This window comes from Leptinotarsa decemlineata, unplaced genomic scaffold, assembly GCF_025532065.1.
Source record: "Leptinotarsa decemlineata unplaced genomic scaffold, Ldec_3_MD MMD2_tig00000882_RagTag_RagTag, whole genome shotgun sequence".
NCBI classification, from domain to species: Eukaryota; Metazoa; Arthropoda; class Insecta; order Coleoptera; family Chrysomelidae; genus Leptinotarsa; species Leptinotarsa decemlineata.
This window is the reverse complement of record NW_027412556.1, coordinates 11,133,126-11,156,541: the sequence shown is the minus strand read 5'-3', so window position 1 is coordinate 11,156,541 and position 23,416 is coordinate 11,133,126. Positions and strand designations below refer to the sequence as shown.

At 39.7% G+C, this 23,416-nt stretch overlaps 1 protein-coding gene across 3 annotated transcripts in view; it reads right to left on the bottom strand.

Moving 5' to 3' along the window:
• The window catches only part of Nep2 (M13 family metallopeptidase neprilysin 2), a 90,109-nt gene that overhangs the window by 47,481 nt on the left and 19,212 nt on the right, over nucleotides 1-23,416 (bottom strand). Inside the window, exon 1 of one of the 3 annotated variants that reach the window (XM_074174984.1) lies at nucleotides 1,124-1,343. The exons of 1 other annotated variant lie outside the window; for it this stretch is intronic. In XM_074174984.1, coding sequence (XP_074031085.1) covers nucleotides 1,124-1,185 — 62 coding nt within the window. In that variant the 5' untranslated portion in view covers nucleotides 1,186-1,343. Of the gene's footprint in view, nucleotides 1-1,123; nucleotides 1,344-23,416 lie in introns of those variants that run through there. One more of the 3 variants, XM_074174983.1, reaches the window with a different exon arrangement.

The window sequence follows — 23,416 nt, the reverse complement described above, 5'->3', positions numbered from 1 at the left end:
GGATCAATATTTTCACATACAGCTTAGCTACACTTGGGACACTGAGGAACCTTGAAGAAGCATAGAGACTGCTCTGGGAAATGAGAAAACTAGCGGACTAAAGACCCTTAACTAGCTGTGGGGGAACCAAAATCTTTGGTTGGAAACCAGATTGGAAGATAGGTCTATGAGGAACATGGAGAGTAGTGGAAAAACATACACGAGAATATCTTCATGGAGGAGCCATCCAAAAAGAGAACCGAAAAATGACTCCAACAAGCAGGGATAGGCTCAGAACAATTACTGAGGCTACTGAGAAGACACTCGAACGAAATGGAGCTGTACAAGGAAGACCTTAACTGCAGATAATACAACAAAGAAAATAACAAACGTAGTGTCACTTCTAACATAATAACTCACGAACATATGATAAGAATATCATGAAATTTCAGCAGTTTTTTTTGAGGTTAGTACTAACTGATACAACGTGAATGCAATAAGACCATCGCCATCTATATGATTGGTCCTAGACTTTTCAGCCCGTGTAGTACATACAGCAAGGGACCTGAACAAATTAGAAGATACTATTGTTGAAATGGACAAATGATCAAAAAGACGGCAACCATGTAGTAGAAAAAAATATATGAAAAATTCAAATGGTTGAAACATCTAAAACCATTCAATTTGCAGATAAAGTTTGTGATTAGCATATGAAGTAGTTTGTTGCCATATTGTTTCTGTTTCATAATATTAGCAGTAACTTTTATGGGATTAACTTTTCAGTATGCCCTTCATTACTCTTTGACTGATTCTTCATTGATTAAGTATTGTTTATTTAATGTTATATACCCACAAGAAGTGTTTTGAAACTATCTATAAAAAAAATTAATTTCTTCGGTTGCTATTACTAACAAAGCAATCCAACTTGACTTTCTTTGGGGTACCAAAATAATATTCTACACTGACCATTCACTGAACATTTAGGTGTGTTACACAATACGATTTTTTTTCAGAAACTAGTTTGTTGCGATATCGTTTCTGTTTCATAATATTAAAAACATGAACAGTAACAAATTCACTTCAATAACTATACTGAAACTGAATTACACATTCATATTCGCAATAATTTCTCGATTACACTCACTCATTTCGAGTATCTGTGGATTTCACACCAGTATACTTAATCCCTTCAAACGATGTTGACATTGCATCGGTGATTTCACTTTCGGTGTCAGCAAATCAATCGACATAACAATGTTTCTGTACACTTTTACGAACTCACTAAAGAAATTTTGCAACTTTTTCGCACACCGTTGGATAACATGGAGCTGTATTTTTGATTCAAAGTTGCGCGCAGAATGATGAGTTTGGTACCTTGTATCTAGTTATCATCTCGGTTCATTATTCAAGATTAGACAATCTTCGAAAATATTGTTCGTATGATCATTAATTATAATCGAGGCAAGTTTTTATGTTGGCTGTGATTCAATAATCGAAATAAAAAACAGGTTTTTTTACGATACATACTACAATGTTACTCATAACTGAACATTTTACCAAACATGCAGAAGATGGGCTTGGCTCGTATGTTACAAACGAAAAAAACGGTTGAAGATTTCTGACCTCCACAGCTATCAATAAATTAATACCTACATTACTGCAACCACATCATCACCATTCAGTGCTTTTGCCTGTATTTATAGAACTTTTATTGTTTTACCAAAAAAACATGGCCGAGTCATCAGCAAATTATATAATTTTCCCTAGATAATGTGATTTTGATTCGATATCGCTTTCGGTAGCGATAATCAACAGGCCTGTTTTCAGGTCCGAATCATCAAATGCCATCAAAAATTTTCCCTGAAGGATAAAGATCTTACAAGATCTTGGAAAAATTCAATTCCCATGTTTGTTTAAGAGTTTCATGATGAATAACGTTGAAGAAAAGCCTTTAAACCAAAGTTTCTGTCATAGAAGCTCTTTATATCATACAGAGAAAGCTAATCGAAGAAAAGCACCTGGAAGAAATAACTTACCTAAAGAAGTGATCATCGACTCACCAGGATGCTGTGTACGGAACTGCTATTTCTAATTGGAAAACGAATTTTTTTGGCAAGATGAGGACCTGTCAGTGGGATTGCCACTTCCATAAGTTCACAAGAAACCCCGAGTCTGGTTGAGATACGTTGACGACACCTTCATAGTATGGAACCATGGGAATACTGAACTAGATAGACACCTTTCTGAAGCACATCAATAGCATGAAATCTTTCATTACCTTCAAGATGGAGAAGGAAATCCACAACGAATTGCCATTTTGAAGCGTATTGGTGGACAGGACCAACACTAAGTGGGAAACATATGTATACCGAAAACCAACTCACACGGGGCAGTACTTGAATCACGAATCTAATCAACAATCACCAAGACTAGTGGATGGTGCTTTCGTGCTCTTCAATACAAAGGAAAGTTTCTAGAAGGAACTAGGTATCATCAAGAAAGGAATGGTTTCTCCAAAGTGATGGTGAAACAAATTTTCGCAAGAAGACAGCAAGAGCCTCACGAGAATGAAAAGACGTCCGAACCAATGCTTGCGACTGACTATGGCTGCTCGTCGTTTTGAGGTTCAACTCAGTACATCTTGAACTTCTGAGAACTCTTTCATTTGAAGAACTGCGTTTATGTGAAATGAACTTCCTGAGAACGTTTTTCCAAATGAATTTAATTTCCAGCAATTCAAATCCAATGTGAATCGCTTCTTTCGCACAGGTACCGATCTTATAGCGCCTTAGAGATTTTCCTGTAGTATTCTGTCCTTAAAGAAAATTTTAGAGGATTGTCGGAAAGGATAAGAAGAATTGGTTCCAGGTACAAAATCAGAACCTGCTTCAGATCCGGAAACATCATCCGTAGCGGCCTCACAAAAACCAGGTCACCAACCGCGGACTACGATTCTGAGAATTGCATTCACCATATACCCTGTGATTGCATCAAATCCTATATCGGTGAAACTGAGAGGTCACTGAAAGTCCGCACTGCCGAACCCAAGAGACACATACAGCGAGGAGAAACCGGCAAATCAGGAATAACGTATGTTTGGACTCATCAACATAACATCAAGTAGTCCCAAGCTGAGATCATCCACAGGAAGGAAGACTGGTTTAGGAGGAAGTTCGAAGAAGCTGCATATATGCTGTCCAACGACGCATTGAGCCAAGCTCAATTCGGAGGAAGTGACTTGGTTTGAAATTTTTTTTAATTTTCTAATCCAATTTTGGTTGTACGATCATTTCAATTTTTCACGGCGTATTGCTAAATGAAATTGTTACTTTCAGCTATTAATTTCAATTTTCAAATCATTCCACATCATATTAGACAATAGAAGTCCGAACTAATGAAATTCATTCAATTTCCATATTATAGTATAGGATGAAATGCCACAACTATTAACTGATACAAGAATTTATCTAGGTAGGTTTAGCAAATGTTCGGTATTTTTTGTTATTGAACTCACCTTGAGTTTCTATTCTTTATTCGGGTAGTATATTTTGCAGATGTTTTTTGGAAAAAACACAAGCACTACAGGAAAATCTTTAAGGTACTCTTAGAGCGGTGCCTGTGCGAAATTCGTTCTCAGGAAACGCCGTTCTCCAAATGAAAGAGTTCTTGAACAGTTCTAACATTGTTTCAAATTTACTTCCAAATTCTTTTTTGTTTTCTGTAGTTACCAATAAGAATAAAGCCAATCCCGAATTATACAATATGCGTTTTGTGATTGATTTTGATCATGTCTACAGAGTTATAGACAAAATGTCGGACAAGAAACCTGTAGATTACAGCCGATCAATTTGGAAAATAGCTTCTACACAGCTTTGACATACGGCTACATGATTTTGTATAACCCGGTATATATACTAAACAGTAAAAAGTGACCAATTTTCATTGTGATGTATTTTATCTCAGATAATGACTCTATCGATGTCGGTGAAACAAAGGGAATATAAAAATATATTGATATGAAATGAAGAATATTGTTTGGTGACGTTTTTTATTTCAAAACAATTGATTTTTATCATCCGATCGACGATTTTATCAACTCGATTTCAGGAAAACTCAACAAATCATTTTGTCATCATCATGTCAGACTGAGTGGGTCTATGAAAATATACAGGAATGAGAAAATGGTTTTAGAATGGAATTTTATATTTGACGAAGAATTCATCAACTTTTCATATCCGTTGTTTATAATTCAATAAAGATGCAATTGAAACGGAACATCATTATTTGAAATGCCAAAATGAGCTTGGTAGTGATATATCGCTCCACAAAGATGGCTTTAATTTGGTGTATTCGAGCCAGTTGACACGGTATTCTCGAAGAATTTAAATAATTATTGAAGTGACATTTTGTATCAACATTTCTGGGAAACAGAATTCACAGAATTCACTGCAATGGAAGTTTTATAGGAGAGAGTAGGCTTTCATGGCTGGCATCAATGTTTTTCTCTAATAGTGGTTTCGCGAGTACTTCCCCCATGCAATTTGGTTGCCATGGTTTCGTTTTGGCACCTTTCATTGCTTTGTGCCGGAGAATATATCTACCAAAAATAATTCAAATCAAGCGTCAGTCGAGAGAAGTATTGCATATCTGATGATTGGAAAGATTGGGAAGAATACAACAAATAGCCTTCAATGGCGAATAAAAGTCTATCAATACTTTTTTGTCACACTTATTTTCCACTGGCTTTGCATAGGCTTTCTATTTCAAGCCCATTTGTTACAATATAAAATATATACGCCTGTGCAAACAGTATGATTGTCTCACTTGCTCTCACACAGAGACTATGTGAGGAAATTATTCATTCCTGGCCAGAACTCGAAACGTAACAATTCCTGTTAATCTTTCAAGTCGTGAGGCACCCACTTTTCGATCTCTTGGACCTTTCCAATACTTTTCAAACCATCAAAAACCACATGGGAGGTGACGGCCAGTTCTTTCGTCATGCCAATCACCGTTTGTGATGAGTCAGTCTCCACCAGAGTCCTCAAATCCTCGTCCTGGATTACTGTAGGTGGATTACCACGGGGCTGATCTTGGAAGCTGAAATCTCCGGAGTAATTTTCGCAAACCAACGTTAACAAATGCTTGATTAACTTTTTGAGCTGTTTCGGCAGCGCTTTGGTTCACTTAGAGTTCGTAGAAAAATTGGCCAAAAATTGATCAACGACATCATCTGTATCTGTAGAGTAAGGAGGGTGAGTGTAGACCCACAACACTCAGGCTACATTTGACCCATTGTACATCCTCCCGAGGAGTTGTCCTCCTAGGTCATCGTCCATTCTGTCCTTTCCAGGATGGTGGACAGGTCACTAGGGGACATCTCCTTTATATTGGCAGGTGTAGGCCAAGACTCGCCAAACACACACTCTCTTTGGCAACCTTGAGGTGTCACACGGTGGCCTCCGCGAAGGTTTTGAAAGGTGCAGCGACATTACTGTCGTTGCGCGGCTTCTTCAACCTTCTTGGGGTTCCCTCCGTGGAGGTGCACAAGAGAGGGAGCTTTCCTGCAGGGAAGCCTGTTCCTTGCCTTCATTCAAGGTGCCCTTGCTGTTGGAGATGGAGTGGGGGGGGAGGAGGGTGCACTTATAGTTGCTTCCATTTCTGCCTCTTTGGCTCTCTTTTTCCTTTTGGAGGTGATCTGCTATGTCAAACCTCATTCCAAGCGGTTGATTGGGGTGGACATTTCTGTTCATCCCCAGCTACCGCCTCAGATTGAGTTGGGACTTATGTCCAGCTCTGGGATCGGTTTTTGTTTTTGTTGTTTCTGTTTTGTGTTGGTTTCATTCATGTGTGTTCCCACGAGTAGCAACGGAAGGGTTGGTCGCCTCTGGCAGAGCTCCGCATTACCAGAGGTAGGCTAATTACAATGAGGTTTCGCCCAGTTCCCCAAGGGGTTCGTTCGTAACCGCATATCACCCTGCGGCCATTCAGGTGTCGGCACGATTCCTTACATCTTAGCTTGGAATGGCTGGTCCACGGTGGCATGTTTCGCAAAGACTTTTGGGGAGTTTTAGTTTCCCTCATCCTACTTATTTCTGCCAATGACCAGGAGTCCGGCGAGCCCGTCCGTGAGGCCACATTGGCTTTTCGGACAGCGCATCTAGTCCCCCGGCCGTTCTCCTATTCGCTACCTGGGGACACGCTCGATAGGTAGCCTAACCCAAGGACAACGACATCATACAGCAATAAGCTGAAAAGAGGCAACAATCAAAATTTGGAAAAAAATCTCAATGCATACAGTATAATATTTTCTATCAATCAGTTTAGTCTACGACATAGTAGAATGAATATTCATTGGGAAATGGAGCTAAAATAACACGGACATCAAAACGGATAAAATTTTCTGAACAACGTGATACTTTGAAATGTTTGCATCAACTTTTTAGCCAAATATCAGAATTTTAGGTCATCTAAATTGTATAATTCTGTGTGACTCACAATGTGAGAGATTTCCGGAAGTTCTGAGAGATGAACTATCTTTCAACCTTCCGATATTCAGAGTACCTATTGGACGTTTTTATGTCTTTCATTGCTAATATATAAAATTGTTTTTTTTTCGCAATTCAACATTAACTGATAATAATATTTCCGGCAACTCTGATTTGATGATACACGTGTCACTCAGAGACTTCGTTTCAGTTTCATCATATCAAACGTTGAAAACACTGTTTGTTGAATTTTTTGGCGACTTCAGTTATTCAAACATGAATAATATATTCGGAATTAATTGAGGCGACCTTGAGAATCGCAATATTATCCCGCTGCATCAACAAATCAAACCTGATTTCACCAATTATTTCAAAATGAATCCGTTGTAGGAGAAGGATGTTACTGAATTGATTACTATTCAGTCGCTGTGATGATCACAAATTACGATAGTAAAAATCATAACAATTTAACAACCTCATGAGACTATCGTCGATAAATAAAAAAACTCTAACCACAAATTCGAAATAATAACAAGGTATTCCAACAAAATTACATCACGAAAATAACAGTTAGTTGATAAATGAGAAGGTATTATCGCTAGCCTCGTTACGTGAACACAGCTATTTTTTTCAGAAGATAATTTATTCAATATTCCAGTCCAATAAGATCAACAGAAGACTGAAATGGGACCTTTCACAAATTATCTAACATGTTTGTTTCCGTACGATAAACTATTATCATTCTTAGGGGTTTTCATAGCATCTGGATGAGATTTCAATTTCGATGACAATAAAAATGCCTGCATTTACAACGTGTGTCATTGAAAACGCAACGAGGCCGATTGTGCTGCAGTTGTGACGATGAAAGAATACACTTTCATTTTCTATTTGGGTATTCAATACGTGTAGACAAATTAGTCGAATCAAAACGATTTTGGAAAAATTTCATAAAGTTTTTCGACACTTCATTTATTTTATTTCACTTATGGAAGGAAATGATGACATATAAAAGTCCAATGTCTCCGACACGGTGAGTCGTACTTGAATATTGTACGATTTCAGTGCCCTGACTTTCAGAATATCAAGATACAAAACTGAAGCAGAGTTTATAACGAATAAAGCAAACATAAACCAATCTACTTAGGTTGTGAGAAATTTTGATATTTATCTTACATGAAAATCATGTTTTCAGAGTCTGAAAAAGTAACTTCAGACGATGAACTATCCTTCTATTTGGCTTCAGTAGCAACCAAAATTTCAAGAATACTTCATTTCGATGAAAGTCATTTGGAAATTGTTTGATGATATAATGTTAAAACCATCTATTTACCTCATGATTTCTGTGAAAGAATAAGGGTCGTATGGGTGAAGAAAATTTTGGAAATGAAAAAAAAGTTTGAAATATACCAAAGATATATCAATAAATATCACAAATGAGTTTTACATATATCTGAAAGTTTCTGATACAGTGTAAAGTATAATATGTGAGTTATCATTACTCACTGCTCAATGTGATAGAGAACGATATTATAATCGATTGCTCACTCTATTAAAATATTTTGATTATCTGTGATGGTATTGTTGCTGACAGTTTTAGTTCGAGTACGTGATTATTTCGAATAATTTTTACATATTCAATGATTTGCGAAAATTGGACGAGTTTTTCCACGTTTGTGGTTTTGATAACTCCTAGAACCATTATTTCAGCTGATTCATTGATAATTAATATTCCATGGGCTAATCTGTTGTTGAAAACTTCAAATAAGCATGCATAATTCATTGAGAACGTGATCTTTCAACTACTATTCAAACAAGAAAAACCCGACTTCATTTTGATGTGGATTCATATCAGGAATTTTCCATAGTTTTGTTTCATTTCTTCGCGAAATTTATATTTTTCATGGTTCAATTCTCTGATTATGAAATGTTCGACCCTTCGAAATTTGCAAAAATGCACTTTGTTGGGCTCATCTTAGTAAAATATCTACGAGACGGCCCTAAGAGTGCTATATTACCATCTACGACACTCTTACGGTATTGAAGAGACACCGGTGTTGCCCTACGCTCCGGGGGATATTGAATCCGTTGTGGGGAACGACAGGTGCCGAATTTATTGGAACTATTCGTTCCCCACCCTCAGGCTCATACAAGCTAATAAGTCTGATGTGGTCCTTCTCGATCACCAGAGCAAAACGATATTTGTCGTGGAGTTTTCAGCTCCTGGCGAGACGAATATCGTCAGAAAAGAGGAGGAAAAACGGATATAATATCGAGATTTTCTCTTCGAATTCCGCAGACTCTATGCATATCACTCTGTCAAGATGGTTGTTCTAATTATTGGAGTCCTTGGTGAAATGATGTCCTCTCTACTCTCGAATCTAAAAATCATACCGGCTTGCCGCACTAAGGCAGAAATCTTGCTCAGGGCACATGATTCTCGGACCCAATGATCACTCACCCCACGTTGTGGGGAGTGGTCATTGGTTGATAAAGCTGGCGCGCCCTCCTGAATGTATCGGGGCTTCGGGAAATGGGGCCTGACCAGCGCACACTACGGTGAAAAAAATGAAATAATAATAATAATAATGTTGCCGTACGCTCCGGGGATATTGAATCCGTTGTAGGGAACGAGAAGTGCCGAATTTATTGGAACTATTCGTTCCCCACCCTCAGGCTCATACAAGCTGATAATCCTGATGTGGTCCTTCTCGATTACCAGAGCAGAACGATATTTGTCGTGGAGTTTTCAGCTCCTGGCGAGACGAATATCGTCAGAAAAGAGGAGGAAAAACGGATAAAATATCGAGATTTTCTCTTCGAACTCCGCAGACTCTATCCAGATCACTCTATCAAGATGGTCGTTCTGATTGTTGGAGTCCTTGGTGGAATGATGTCTTCTCTACTCTCGAATCTCAAAATCATACCGGCTTGCCGCAGCACTAAGGCAGAAATCTTAGCCGCACAGATGCAGAAGGCTGTCATTCTTGGCTCACTGCGCTTGTTCAGGGCACATGATTCTCGGACCCAATGATCACTTACCACACGGTGTGGGGAGTGGTCATTGGTTGAATATGCTGGCGCGCCCTCCCGAATGTATCGGGGCTTCGGGGGATAGGGCCTGACCAGGGCACACTACGGTGAAAAAAAAAATAATGATAATTATCATCACTCGAGGGTATAAATGTGGCACCCCCGGAAATCGGAGGCACAAGGTCACCCATCTGTTTTATATGGATGATCTTAAACTTTATGCCTCTGGAGAGAAGGATCTCCATCAGTCCTTGAGGGTGGTGGAAGAGTACACGCATGCTATCGGTATGAAATTCGGGATAGACAAATGTGCAATGGTTCATCTCAAAAGAGGACGATGCGGGGACTACGGGGAGGATGTGCAGCTCATAGATGGAAGCATCCTACACCATCTGGATGCCGGAGAGACGTATACTTACCTCGGGGTGGAACAACGCCACTCACAAGAGGTAACCGCAGTGAAAAACTCTCTCCGCGGCAAGTATCAGCACAAACTTCGACAGATCTGGTCATCGGAGCTGTCAGGGAAGAACAAAGTTGCTGCAACAAATATGCTTGCCGTTCCAATCTTACTCTACTCGTTTGGAGTAGTGAAGTGGACTCGGGAGGAGCTGTATCAACTCGACGTAAGGACCCGAAAAATGATGCATCTCTATAGGAGTTTGCATCCCAAATCGTCCGTTCCAAGGTTGTACTTCCCCCGACAACAAGGAGGTCGTGGACTTTTGAGTTTGGAGTGTCTACATGACAGAATGGTACTGGATACAGCCTGTAAAGTCGTCAGGAGTTCGGATCCCCTTCTCTGCATGGTCCGTGACCATGAGAGAGCAGGAATTGGAGCATTTCTCCTTAGGGCAGCTGCTCGAGCAGCTGATGAACTCGGTATAGTTTTCGACTCTGAACGAGGTGACTACAACTCTGTCACCGAGTTGGAACCCGTTCAGCAAAAAGCTCAGATGAAATCCGCAGAGATCACCTTACTTCTGCGGAGACACAGGGATAAGCCAATGCATGGGGTCTTCTTCAATAATATTGAAGACCTTGGCTTATCAAAGCGCCAGACGTTCGCTTTTCTCAGGTCGAGTGGGCTGAAGTCGGAAACTGAGGGGTTCATCATGGATGGTGTCTTCAACACCTTAGTCTACCGCAGTCGCGTGATGGGTATAGAGGTTTCTGACACAAGGTGCAGGGCCTGCCGCGAGGCGCCCGAGACCCTAATGCACTTGCTATCCGCATGTCCAACATATGCGGTCTCGGCCTATATCCATCGACATAACGCGGCCCTAAGAGTGCTATATTACCATCTACGGCACTCTTACGGTATTGACGAGACACCGGTGTTGCCCTACGCTCCGAGGGATATTGAATCCTTTGTGGGAAACGAGAAGTGTCGAATTCATTGGAACTATTCGTTTCTCACCCTCAGGCTCATACAAACTAATAAGCCTAATGTGGTCCTTCTCGACCAACAGAGCAAAACGATATTTGTCGCGGAGTTTTCAGCTCCTGGCGAGACAAATATCGTCAGAAAAGAGGAGGAAAAACGGATAAAATATCGAATTTTTCTCTTCGAACTCCGCAGACTCTATCCAGATCACTCTGTCAAGATGATTGTTCTGATTATTGGAGTCCTTGGTGGAATAATGTCCTCTCTACTCTCGAATCTTAGCCGCACAGATGCAGAAGGCTGTCATTCTTGGCTCACTGCTCTTGCTCAGGGCATATGATTCTCGGATCCATTGATCACTCACCCCACGTTGTGGCGAGTGGTCATTGGTTGATAAAGCTGGCGCGCCCTCCTGAATGTATCGGGGCTTCGGGGAATTGGGCCTGACCAGCGCACACTACGGTGAAAAAAAATGAAATAATGATGATAATAATAATGTTGCCCTATGCTCCGGGGGATATTGAATCCGTTGTAGGGAACGAGAAGTGCCGAATTTATTGGACCTATTCGTTCCCCACCCTCAGGCTCATACAAGCTGATAAGCCTGATGTGGTCCTTCTCGATCACCAGAGCAAAACGATATTTGTCGTGGAGTTTTCAGCTCCTGGCGAGACGAATATCGTCAGAAAAGAGGAGGAAAAACGGATAAAATATCGATATTTTGTCTTCGAATTCCGCAGACTCTATCCATATCACTCTGTCAAGATGGTTGTTCTGATTATTGGAGTCCTTGATGGAATGATGTCCTCTTTACTCTCGAATCTTAAAATCATACCGGCTTGCCGCACTAAGGCAGAAATCTTAGCCGCACAGATGCAGAAGGCTGTCATTCTTGGCTCACTGCGCTTGCTCAGGGCACATGATTCTCGGACCCAATGATCACTCACCCCACGGTGTGGGGAGTGGTCATTGGTTGATAATGCTGGCGCGCCCTCCCAAATGTATCGGGGCTTCGGGGGATAGGACCTGACCAGCGCACACTACGGTGAAAAAATAATAATAATAAATATGCTTTATTGTCCAAAGAAGAGTTCTTATTACCAAATGCCAATTTATTTTTTTCCGATTATTGCCTGTAATTCGCAAACATTAGTAGGGTGCAAAATCAGTTTTTCGTAAAAAATTACATTGCAAAAATTCTCAAGGGGATCATACGGGGCGTCAGATTTATTAGTTAAAGTGGCGACTGTTGAACAATAATATTTGTTAAGTTCATCGATTGGTATTGGTATTTCTGCTCGTTTATTTTTACACTTTCCTCGAAAGTCATTTATAATAGACCAAGTCTCTTTAGCTCTATTATTTGCTTGGGTAATCCTTTTTTGATAAAAATTACATTTTGCATGGTTAATCAGATTTTCATAAATATTTTTTTATATTTTATGAAATGCTGTGTAATTTGTGAGTTTTTTAATGTAGTTGAGCGATCGTAGATTACAAGAAGAGATTTTTATGCCTTTGCTGAGCCAGTGCTTTTTTAAATTCAATTTTATCTTTTGATGGGGAAAGGAGTTTTTAAAAATGGACCAGAGCTGATTATAAAATGTTTGAAGAGGATCAATAACATCCAGAGTATGTTTCCAATCAATTTGACTACATTTTGAATAGAACCTATTATAGTTTGCTGTAGAAGCACGGTCACACAATGAGTGAGGAATGCGATACATGTCAAATGGTTTTCTGATCAGGAGCATATAAAATACTAGTTTACAATTAACATCTGGGCTGGAAAGTCCCGGGAACAGAAACGCGTTTTTCTTCATTCAAAATTGGTTTTATTCATCGACATAATTTCCATCGAGAGCCACACGATCATTCCATCGCAGCTCTAACATTACAATACCACTTTTGTGTGAAGATTTATCTCTTGCCTCAAAATAGATCTCAATTTCAGCAATAACCTTCTCATTCGGAATTTTTTATCGGTGAGCTTTTTTTGGAGGTCTGCAAACATCCAGTAGTCGCTGGGAGCCAAGTCTGGCTAACATGATATATGCGGGAGCATTTCAAAGCCATTTCGTGCAATTTTGCCATAGTTTCTATTGATTTGTAACACTGTGCCTTGTCTTTCTTTTTCTTCAAATGGGGTCGTTTTTCCGCAATTTCGGCCTTCGAATGCTTCAACGATGCTATATATTAATCACTGTCGATGGTATTTTCCTTCTACACCAGGCATATCCCAAAACACCGAGTCCATTACCTTTCCAGAAAATTGTTGTGCGTTGGGGCGTTATAGACGAGGTTCACCAGTTGCTCTCCACTCAGATACTTCCTATATCTTTTTCTTTTCATTCACTGCTCTGTATGAATGCATGCGATTTCTATCATCATTCAATTGCACTGCAACAAAAAGCTTTCACTTGTCACGCTTATGAATGTTCTACAGGATCGAAACGGTATCCTTCGGAGTGAAGTGTAATCATCTCATTCAGATACGTCGCACAAGTGAAGTTCTTCAAAGTTCAGTTACCTCCATGTATCGGTTATCTTACTGTGTCGTAAAAATGTATGTATCGTGAATCAAAAAAGATTACAGATTACACGTGGGTCATTTATTTATGTATCTGAACTAATAATAATATTATGAATAGAAATGATTTGATTATTTATTGCACCTAGAGGGAGCCATATTATCATGGCTATTTCATTCGAAAAAAAGCTCGCGATCTCCACGGAAATTATAATAATCTAATTTGCCGCAGTGTCTCAAGAACAGAGCACAGACCGGCTCAATACGAATTAAGAAAGTGGGTGTTACAGAAGCATAGAACGAGAGTCTACGTCTATATTGAATAATGATATGGTATATTGGTAACATCAAAATTTTGATTATTATCATATTCATACACTTGCACCAAGCTTGGATATCTTCTGGAAAATCTTTCAGAAACGGAAGTTGTCTTTGTGCAATGTTCCTCAAAGATTTCCACTTAACAGTTTCACAAAAACTCAACACATATTCCGCCATGCAAGGGCATCTTTGGGCCTGTCTCTGTTAGTTTTGTTGCATCTCAAGAGGACCTCCTGGGTTGGACAAGCAAACCAATTCTTTTTATTCGTTTGAAACCCTCCGAAATGCTTTCCGAACTTTGTTCGATTTTACACGTTTCATATTATTCATACAGTATGCAAAACTATTGCATTTCATCCATTTCTTAGCTATGTTCGAAGTTGTAAGTACCGTTTGCTCCTCGGTAACTTATTTTCAAATCGATTGCAAAATTTGAATCAAACAGACAAGGAGCGAGTAGAAACGTGGGACAATTCCAATAAAAAATTCAAAGCATTGCATAATATTCTACTTCAAAACAAAACACCCATTTACCTTTTCATAAAATTTGTCATACTGTCGAGCAGTTTATAACTGTTATTATTCACTTGTTGAGCAGTGTATGAAATGTAAAACGCTGACGAATCTACTCGTGGCGGATAATTATGGATAGGCAGTAGTCCTAGAAAAATCGAGAGTGACTCTACTGGTTTTAGCTATAATGTGACAGTACGACATCATTTATCGAACCAGAGCAGAAGTCGACCGCTATCAACATAACAAAGTTGATCAGAGAAGAAGAACTGTCAGACCCTTTTAGGAAGAAAATTTGACTTGCGATCCATCGCTGGATCTGAGTACTGATTTTTCCATGACCTTTCTATGTTTCAAGATAATTTTTCTTGATTCCAATAGCCGGACTTGCCTTTTTCTCTTCAGAATGGGGTGGCATGTGAGTGAATCCAGTTTTTGCAGTTGTAGAGAGAGATATAACTTGGCTTGCTTGATCATTTTGTTACCCATTGGAAGCAAAGTTGGTTCATGAAGTTGTATATTTTTGTCGTGATTGAAAAAACTGAAGTCAAGGGTCAAATTTTTTGAAATATATTTTGATCATCCCAAACCGACTCGTTATCAGATATTTTCAAGCAGTATCTACTTTTTTCACCTGAGAAGAATTGGAAACAATAACATGGATTGAGTATTCCGAACGATATAAAAGTTCCACTTTCAATTATAACCATTTCGACCATCAACTCACACGATCATTCAAGAAAAATTGAAAGTGGTTGAGTAGAATAGAACATTGTTTTCTGGCATATTTTCGAAAGATTTCAAAAGACAGATTTGATACTTTTCAGAATAATCAATTTCCATATTGTTATTTTTAATAACAATAATCCTTCCTGACTCACAACTTGTCTTAGCTTTACCTGCACTTGATAATTGAATTATATGATTTCCTGCCCTCAGACTAAATGTTTCTTAAAAATATTTTCGAAATTTCAAATTCATATTTTTTTATGATATCATATTATATAAAAATGGATGTTTGTTGGTTGGTTGGTAAGTGATAAAATGCTACATCGCTCAACCGATCGTGATAAAACTTGACATATATGAGTAATTTTTCATAGAAAAGGTTTTTAGGCTATAATTTCTTCTGCAACTCGCTATTAGATGGCGCTGTAGAACAATTTTTTGAAAGCACTGTTCTATAACGCTGCGCACGCCTGAGTTGGTTGATGCTGATTCTGTCAAAACATTGGAACAGCAGCGATACAGTAACATAGTACTAGTAATGTATAAAATAAAACAGTCCCCAATATTGCAAATATATGTTCAAGAATTGAATAGAACTGGCCGATACTTGATGAAAATCCATATTTGAAAAACTAATCAATAGAATTCATTCTATGATTTCCACTATAAGGGTTTTACAAAAACCGCGACACGTGTTTCGCTATACAATATCTTCTTCAAGCATAACTGCCATGAAGTTATGCTTGAAGAAGCTATTGTATAGCAAAACACGTGTCGCGGTTTTTGTAAAACCCTTATAGTGAAAATCATAGAATAAACTCTATTGATCAGTTTTTTAAATATGTTCAAGAGTTGAGAAAAGTCGAATTTTCAAAAATTCATATCTCTGTTGTTTTCCGATATTTTTTGACGTGCCAGCACTTATTTTTTAGTTATTCCTTCTACGTTTGAGAAACAAGTGTAGCATATGAACGACAAATTTGCATCTTAGCAAATTTTCACGATTTATGAGAAAATTTCAAAAAATTAAAGTTTCACCTTGAAACCAAAAGTCAAAGGATCAAATTTCCAAGTATTTCATGGTTTTTCCTCATTTACTAGAATTCTAGCTAGAGAATTCCGTTTACCCGGAATCGATATCTTCTTTGAATCGAGAGATACCTCATTAGTTTTATAAATATCCCTTGGTACGACATACGCCATTATGTAAAAGAAGATACTATATGAACTTATGTGTTGTATTGCCTATTTCATTGAAGATACATGTAGTCGTTGCCCTCAATGTAATCATCTCACTCAGATACCTCGCACGAAAATGGAGTTCTTGAAAGTTCAGTTACCTCTACGTATCGTTTATTGCGTGATAAAAATCCATATCATGATGGATATATACGTATGAATATCTTCGCGTGATATAATTTATGTAGTCACGAAAAATGAGCGTAATTACATGTTCATTATCATTATCGCTTCATCAACAAATTCGTTTTGATTACCTGTCCAGTTAATTCGTGTTTACAGAATCAGAGATTGTTTGGAACTGCGCGTTTCATATGGAAAATTCTCTCGCCGATACACAGGTTGTTTGGAATTTCTACTATGCTGTTGGATGGATTCTGAAAGGAATCACTCAGAGTCATTTAAAAACGAGTGTTGAAGAAAACATTGATATTTATCAGTAGAAAGCAAGAGTTACTTCCTTCTCCAGTCGAATTGAATGACTTCAACAATTTCTCAATGAGTTATTTGAGCCCTCCACGGCTAGAGTTATTTGTACTGAAGCTATTTTCCGATGTTACGTCCACAACTGCGAAATTGTCTCTGGTACTAGTATTCCTCACAGTGCTCAGTTATACTGTTTAGAGTTCAATTCTTCGATTATTTCCATCAGTGAAAGTAACAGGCTCAATTCGCTTATTATTGAGTGCAGATGGCCAGACTTCATTTGGTTACCGTTCATTTGTGGATGGATTTGCGGCGACAATTTATTTCATGTTGAAAGAGCCGGACTACAAAACTAGTTTCTGATGTTTCTGATGATAATCATAATAATAATACTATAGCAGGAATGACCACTAACACCCTTGCGCCACCACTTACTCGAGCAACTGGTGCAAAACTAGACCGGCAGCAGAGGTGCAACCGGAAAGGAGAACAATATTCTCCCTCCGGTGCCGGCCGTGGGTCCACAGGGCTAAACACCCGGTGAACTCAAAACTTGGTTCCAGGTAATCGAGGAAGGGGCCCCCACAATCGACCCGCTCAGAGGGGTCAGTGGCAAGATGATTTGCTTACCGATGACAACCCTGGAGATGACAACGGATGCTTTGAGTGGACGCATGAGCTAAGAGATAGCCTTACACATTGCTACATGGCGAGAATGCATAGTGGCGTGAAACACATCCAGAGCATGCCGCTTTTTCGCTCCAAATCTCAGGGATTAGGTATTCTATCTTTGGCGGTTGAGTTACATAGCTCCTTCCCAGCCTACTAACGAAGTCGTAAAACTGACAGTTCTACCACTCGTTGACACGGCTGGAGAGGAGACTCGCATAATGCCACCAATGGAGACATTCAGAATACACAGGGTGCTCCACAGAATTAGGCCTCTGAAGCCACAAGAACTGGCTTGTTTGGATGCGGAAGTTCATAGTGAACTAACAGAAGAGGCCTGTGGCAAATCAACACCGCCGTATATAGCCTAGTCTAATCGCTTTCCAAATCGGAAGGACGGAATCCTGGCCTTGCGGTTTGGGAGGATTGAATGATATGTACACAAGATGAAAGCTGAGATCACGTCGGCGAGACAACACTCGTCTCGTATCCAACATGTGATGGATAACAGGGCGGCCAGCAGGCCGTTCACGCCCGCATTACGGCGAACAGCCGCCAAACTACGATGTATCCATCACACTTCAAGTCAAGGCGTGCTGCTGACCACCAAACAGCACTGCCTTGATAGAATACGAATACTAGTGGCTGCTGAGAAATCACTAGTGAGGCTAGCGAGAAGTATCGCGAAAAACCTTTTGTTTTGCGAGAAAACTTCTCGCTTATTCCAAGAGCCTCCAAGTGTTGTGGATAATCCGCCGACCGCTGCTCAGATGGAATCCTTCTGGAAGGACATCTATGAACCCCGCAGCCACCCCACTTAGACACTCCAGCCCTACCGCAGTTCCAAGCTTTCAACAGAGAGCTTCGATAGCCTGAGCTCAATGAACTGCGCAACTCGATAACCCCAGATGCCATTCGAAAAGCCGTTGTGTGTTCTAAGAACTTTGCTACTCCAGGCCCAGATGGACTGAACACTTATTGCTGGAAAAAGTCACCAAGCACCCACCGCCATCTGGCCAGAGTTTTCAACTCATGGCTAGACGGAGAGCAGCCGATTTCGGATTGGTTCGTCGGGTGGCGGATCTTTCTCATCCCCAAAAGAGGAGATTTGACGATTCCGATAACAAGCTTGAATTCATGTTAGAAGTTGTTTACAAGCATCTCATACACCAGAATACTCACCGCAGTTGACCGATTGTTTGAACGAATATATGAGCAGAGGGGATCGAAAAGAGAAGTGGCTGGATGTAAAAAGAACCTGCTCATTGATAGATGTGTAACGCAGGACTCGATACAATATAAGCGTAACCTCTCTATCGCCTAGATCGATTACCGCAAGGCATTTGATAAAATCACGCATATGCTCAGATGCCTTGCAATAACCGACAAAATAGTAAGATGCCTTGAACAATTTGGCTCTTCGCAAACTCGCTTCACCATAACATATGGTCAAGCAAGAGTCCAAACAGGGTGGGTCACTTTCAGAAGGGGTGTATTTGAGGGCGAATCCCTCAGTCCCCTTCTCTTTTGCATCTCACTATTGCCATTATCCGTTGCGCTCAGAAATACTTGAAGGTATAACTGTGGTACCCCCGGAAACTGAAGGCACAAAGTCACCCTTTTGTTTTATATGGATGGTCGTAAACTTTATGCCTCTTGAGAGAAGGATCTCTATCAGTCCTCGAGGATGGTAGGAAAGTACACGCATGCTATTAGTATGAAATTCGGGATAGACTAATGTGCAATTGTGCATCTCAAAAGAGGACGATGCGGGGACTACGGAGAGGATGTGCATCTCGTAGATGTAAGGATCGTACACCATTTGGATGCCCGAGAGACGTATACGTACCTCGGGGTGGAACAACGGCACTCACAAAAGGTAACAGCAGTGAAGAATTGTCTTCGCGGCAAGTATCAGCACAAACTTTGACATATCTGGTCATCGGAACTGTCGGAGAAGTACAAATTTGCTGCAACAAATATGCATGCTGTTTCAATCCATTTAGAGTAGTGGAGTGGACTCGAGAAGAGCTATATCAACTGGACGTGACGACCCGAAAAATTATACATCTCAAAAGGAGTTTGCATCTCAAATTGTCTGTTTCATGGACTTTTGCTTTCGGAGTGTCTATATGACAGGATGGTACTAGATGTAGCCTGGCAAGTCCTCAGGAGAGAAGGATCCGCTTCTCTGCATGGTCCACGACCATGAGAGATCAGGAATTGGAGCATTTCTCTCCAGGGCAGCTGCCCGAACAGCTGATGAACTCGATTAAGTTTCCGACAGTGAACGAGGTGAACTCTGTCACCGAGTTGGAACCTGTTCATCAAAAGGTTCATATGAAAGCCGCAGAGATCACCTCACTTCTGCGGCAACACAAGGATAAGCCAATGCATGGGGTTTTCTTCAATAACATTGAAGACCTTGGTTTCTCAAAGCGCCTGACTTTCAGTGACATGAGGTGATTTTAGTCTCAGACAGAAAAACGTTTATAAATGATACAGGCTTTTCGCAGTAGATCGAAAAGATGTGAATAACGATTCTCGCCCTGGATGCTCCAACACATTATAAACCGATGAAAATGTTGAGAATGTAAATAAAATGTTATGGAGCACCGTCGAATCATAATGACAGAAATTGCTGAGGATGTCTGCACATGCCATGCAATTTTTTCTAAAATATTGGACATGAAGCGTGCGGCAGCGAAGTTCGTTCCATAATTGCCTAATTCTAGCCAGAAATACCGTCGCATGTGTAAATGTGTATAAGATAGAAACCAAAGTCCAATCGTGAGAGAGCCTAGAAGAGCGAAAACCAAAAAAGAAGGCCAAGTCGATCAAATATCGAGGTTTTGCTCATTGGTTTCTTTGATTACCGTGACGCAGTGCATCAGGAGTGTTTGTAACACAGTTGTACGTTCAGAAGGGAGTATTATTTCGAAGTTGCAAAAAGCAACTTCGAAATAATACTCCGGTATTGTGAAAAAACATCATGATAACCCATCTGCTCACTCGTAATTGCTTGTTTGTAATTTTTGTAACCAAAAACAACATCTTGATCATGCCACAGCCACCGTATTCAACAGATTTGGCCTCCTGTGACTTTTTTTTCCAAAGATTGAAGAGATCTATGAAATGGTGGTGTTTTGTGACGATTGAGGAGGTTACACCGAATTGCTTGGAGAGTTCAAAGACATTCCAAAAAATGCTTTGAACTGCTTTAAGGATTGAAAGAAACGCTGGCACAATTGTATTATATCTGAGAATAACTACTTTGGAGGAACCATAAAATTATTTGAAAAATGAATACTATTTTTAAAAGAAATGAAAATACACCTGTTGTTTCGAACAGGCAGCGTATTTCCGTATCCATGTTGTTTTTTTCACCAGCTCATCAAAATACTGCTATCTCCAAGGACTAGTACTTTCGATAATAATACATTTTTACATTAATGAGCATTCAATAATTGTCGTATTACCATAGTGGATATAATTTGAATTCCAATTACTCCTTATCGTGTGTTCGGCGATAAAGGCTAAAGTAAACAAATTATACATTAGTTATTGGAGTATTTACCTTAAAAATTTACAAACGAAGGCCCACGTATTCTATGACTGAGACACACTGAATAGCGGAAATGTTTTGAAACATATCGTGTACATATTTTGTCGTTAGATGTGACGTTATTCAATATTTTGAAGAAAAAAACGTGTAATTGGTATTTTATGAACAGTTGTGTCAAATCATATACATTTCATTTCCGTTAATGTTTCCACAATTCAACGTGTGACAACCTTAATTTTACTGACTCTTTTGTTATCGATATAAAATAGCCGTGACGGAATTTAACGTCAGAACATGGTACGGTGTAATATCATTCACTGGAGCAATGCAAGCAAAACATTATGTAGGTATCTATTGAGAACACTTTCCCAACAGCTATGCGCGTTTCGCTAACCAAGTTAGCGTCCTCAGGCGATCTTGGTTAGCGAAACGCGCGTCGGAACACTGTAATTATTGTTCTGGTTTCGGGAAAGTGTTTATAATAGAAAAATTTCACGCCAGAGGTTCCAGTACGAACTATCAGAAAATATTATGTGCTTTGTTCATCAATGTCGCCTCAAATGGACTCCCTATTTTTTACAAGAGTATCTCTGTATCTCTAGAGTGGAGAGCACTTAGGCCACATGTGATCCATTGTACATCCTCCCGAGGAGTTGTCCTCCTAGGTCATCGTCCATCCTGTCCTTTACAGGAAGGTGGACAGGTCTCTGGTAGACATCTCCTTCATATCGGCAGGTGTGGACCAAGACTCGCAGAACACACACTCTCTTATTGACGATAACTCCGGACACTCGCATTATCATTACCACAACATCCTTAACGACCAGGTCCAGAGGTGTCAGATCAGTATTTCATTCCATTGCCGTGGTTGGTGTTGTTCTCATAGCTCCTGTTTCCATGGTACCTCATGACCAATCGCTGTGTTTGGGATAATTTTTGGATGGCCGTCGAACTTTCGGTCTCCATACAATGGCTCCGTACTTCAACATATGTCTTATCATTGCAGTGTAGATCCAGGTGATCACAAGGGATGGAAGACCCTATGTGCGTCCCATTGTCCTCCGACATTGCTCATAAGCCACATATGCCCTTTTGCTCTACTCTGTAGATGAGAGTTCCATATTAGCTTTCTGTCGAGGGTAGTACCGAGGTATTTCACCTCTATAGAGAAGTTTAGTGTGCTTTTGAAGATTTCGGAAGGTTTTATTAAGCCCGATAAGCTTCTTTTCCCGGTGAAAAGGACCATATCAGTCTTCTTGGGATTGATCGACAGTGAGTGTTCCTTACACCATGTTTCTAACAATTTGAGCCCATCCTGCGCTTTATCGCATAGTATCTTTACAAATTTGCCGGTCTGCAAGATAACTATCTCATCAGCACTGATTATAATCTTTTCAACGCTGAAGGAGACTATTTTTTTCCAGTGGATCAATACAGCCACTGGATGAAATTGAAGTAATGCAAAAAGTGCTCCTACCTTGCGTTCTACGCAGCGCTTTCTCGTATTTTTATCTTAGAAGCAAATAATGTTACATAATTCGATTCTTGAAGTATCCATCAAAATGTATACAAAGTATAGCCTATCCCTTCAATTATGTCTAGAACTATTGACAAAACAAAATCAGTCGGGTTTCCATGCATCCCTCTCAACGTAACGCCGCTGATACAGTCAATTCGAATTTGCCCCCGATTCGTATCGCGTTTCCATCACAGAAAAACTCAGTAATAACATCTTGATGAAATAGAACTGGGGCGTGAAACAACCCATGAAACCAATTCGGAGAGGTGAGAAAATAACGGAACGTGTATATGGAAATTTCATAATAAAAGAATCATAAGCTCACATTGGAATTGCTTCTGCTGCTATGAGGATTTATTAGCTTGATATTCTCATAGGAATATGAAAGATATCAGATAGAAGTGAGAAATATCAGTGCCTCACTGTAGAATTTAGGTCTTCAATCACTTATCAATGGGTATTGAGTGGAAGTTCTTGTCCTGATATGTGGTGTATCTGACCGACACTTGATGAAAATTCATGGAAGATAGATAGATGGATAGATAAGTAGGTATGTTGGATCCAATATTTCTCTTTGTAATGGAGAGATGTCATCATAGAGAGGTGAAGGAAAAGAAACATCAAAGTCAATACGACTGGTTATAGAAGTGATAAAAACAGGCAGTCATCTTAAATTTACAACCATCCAAACTCTATCTCAGTATTGAATTTTACCAATTTGTCTATCAGCTATCTGGTGGCGTTTGTAACGATACTATCCGTGGAAGTCTCAGTAATGCTAGTGAAATCAATTAAATCAAATAATAAGTACCAATCAGTTGATATGAATCATAATTTTTTAATAACGTTGTATTGTTTTAAGGGGAAAACACAAGCACTAAAGGGAAAGTTCCAATAGTACTGAGTTGAACCTCGAAACGATGAGCAGTCACAGTCTGTTGCGTATTTCTGATATGTACCGCTCTTGATGGAATCATTTGGTACTGTATCACTTGAACACTTCACGTAAAATCATTCATAG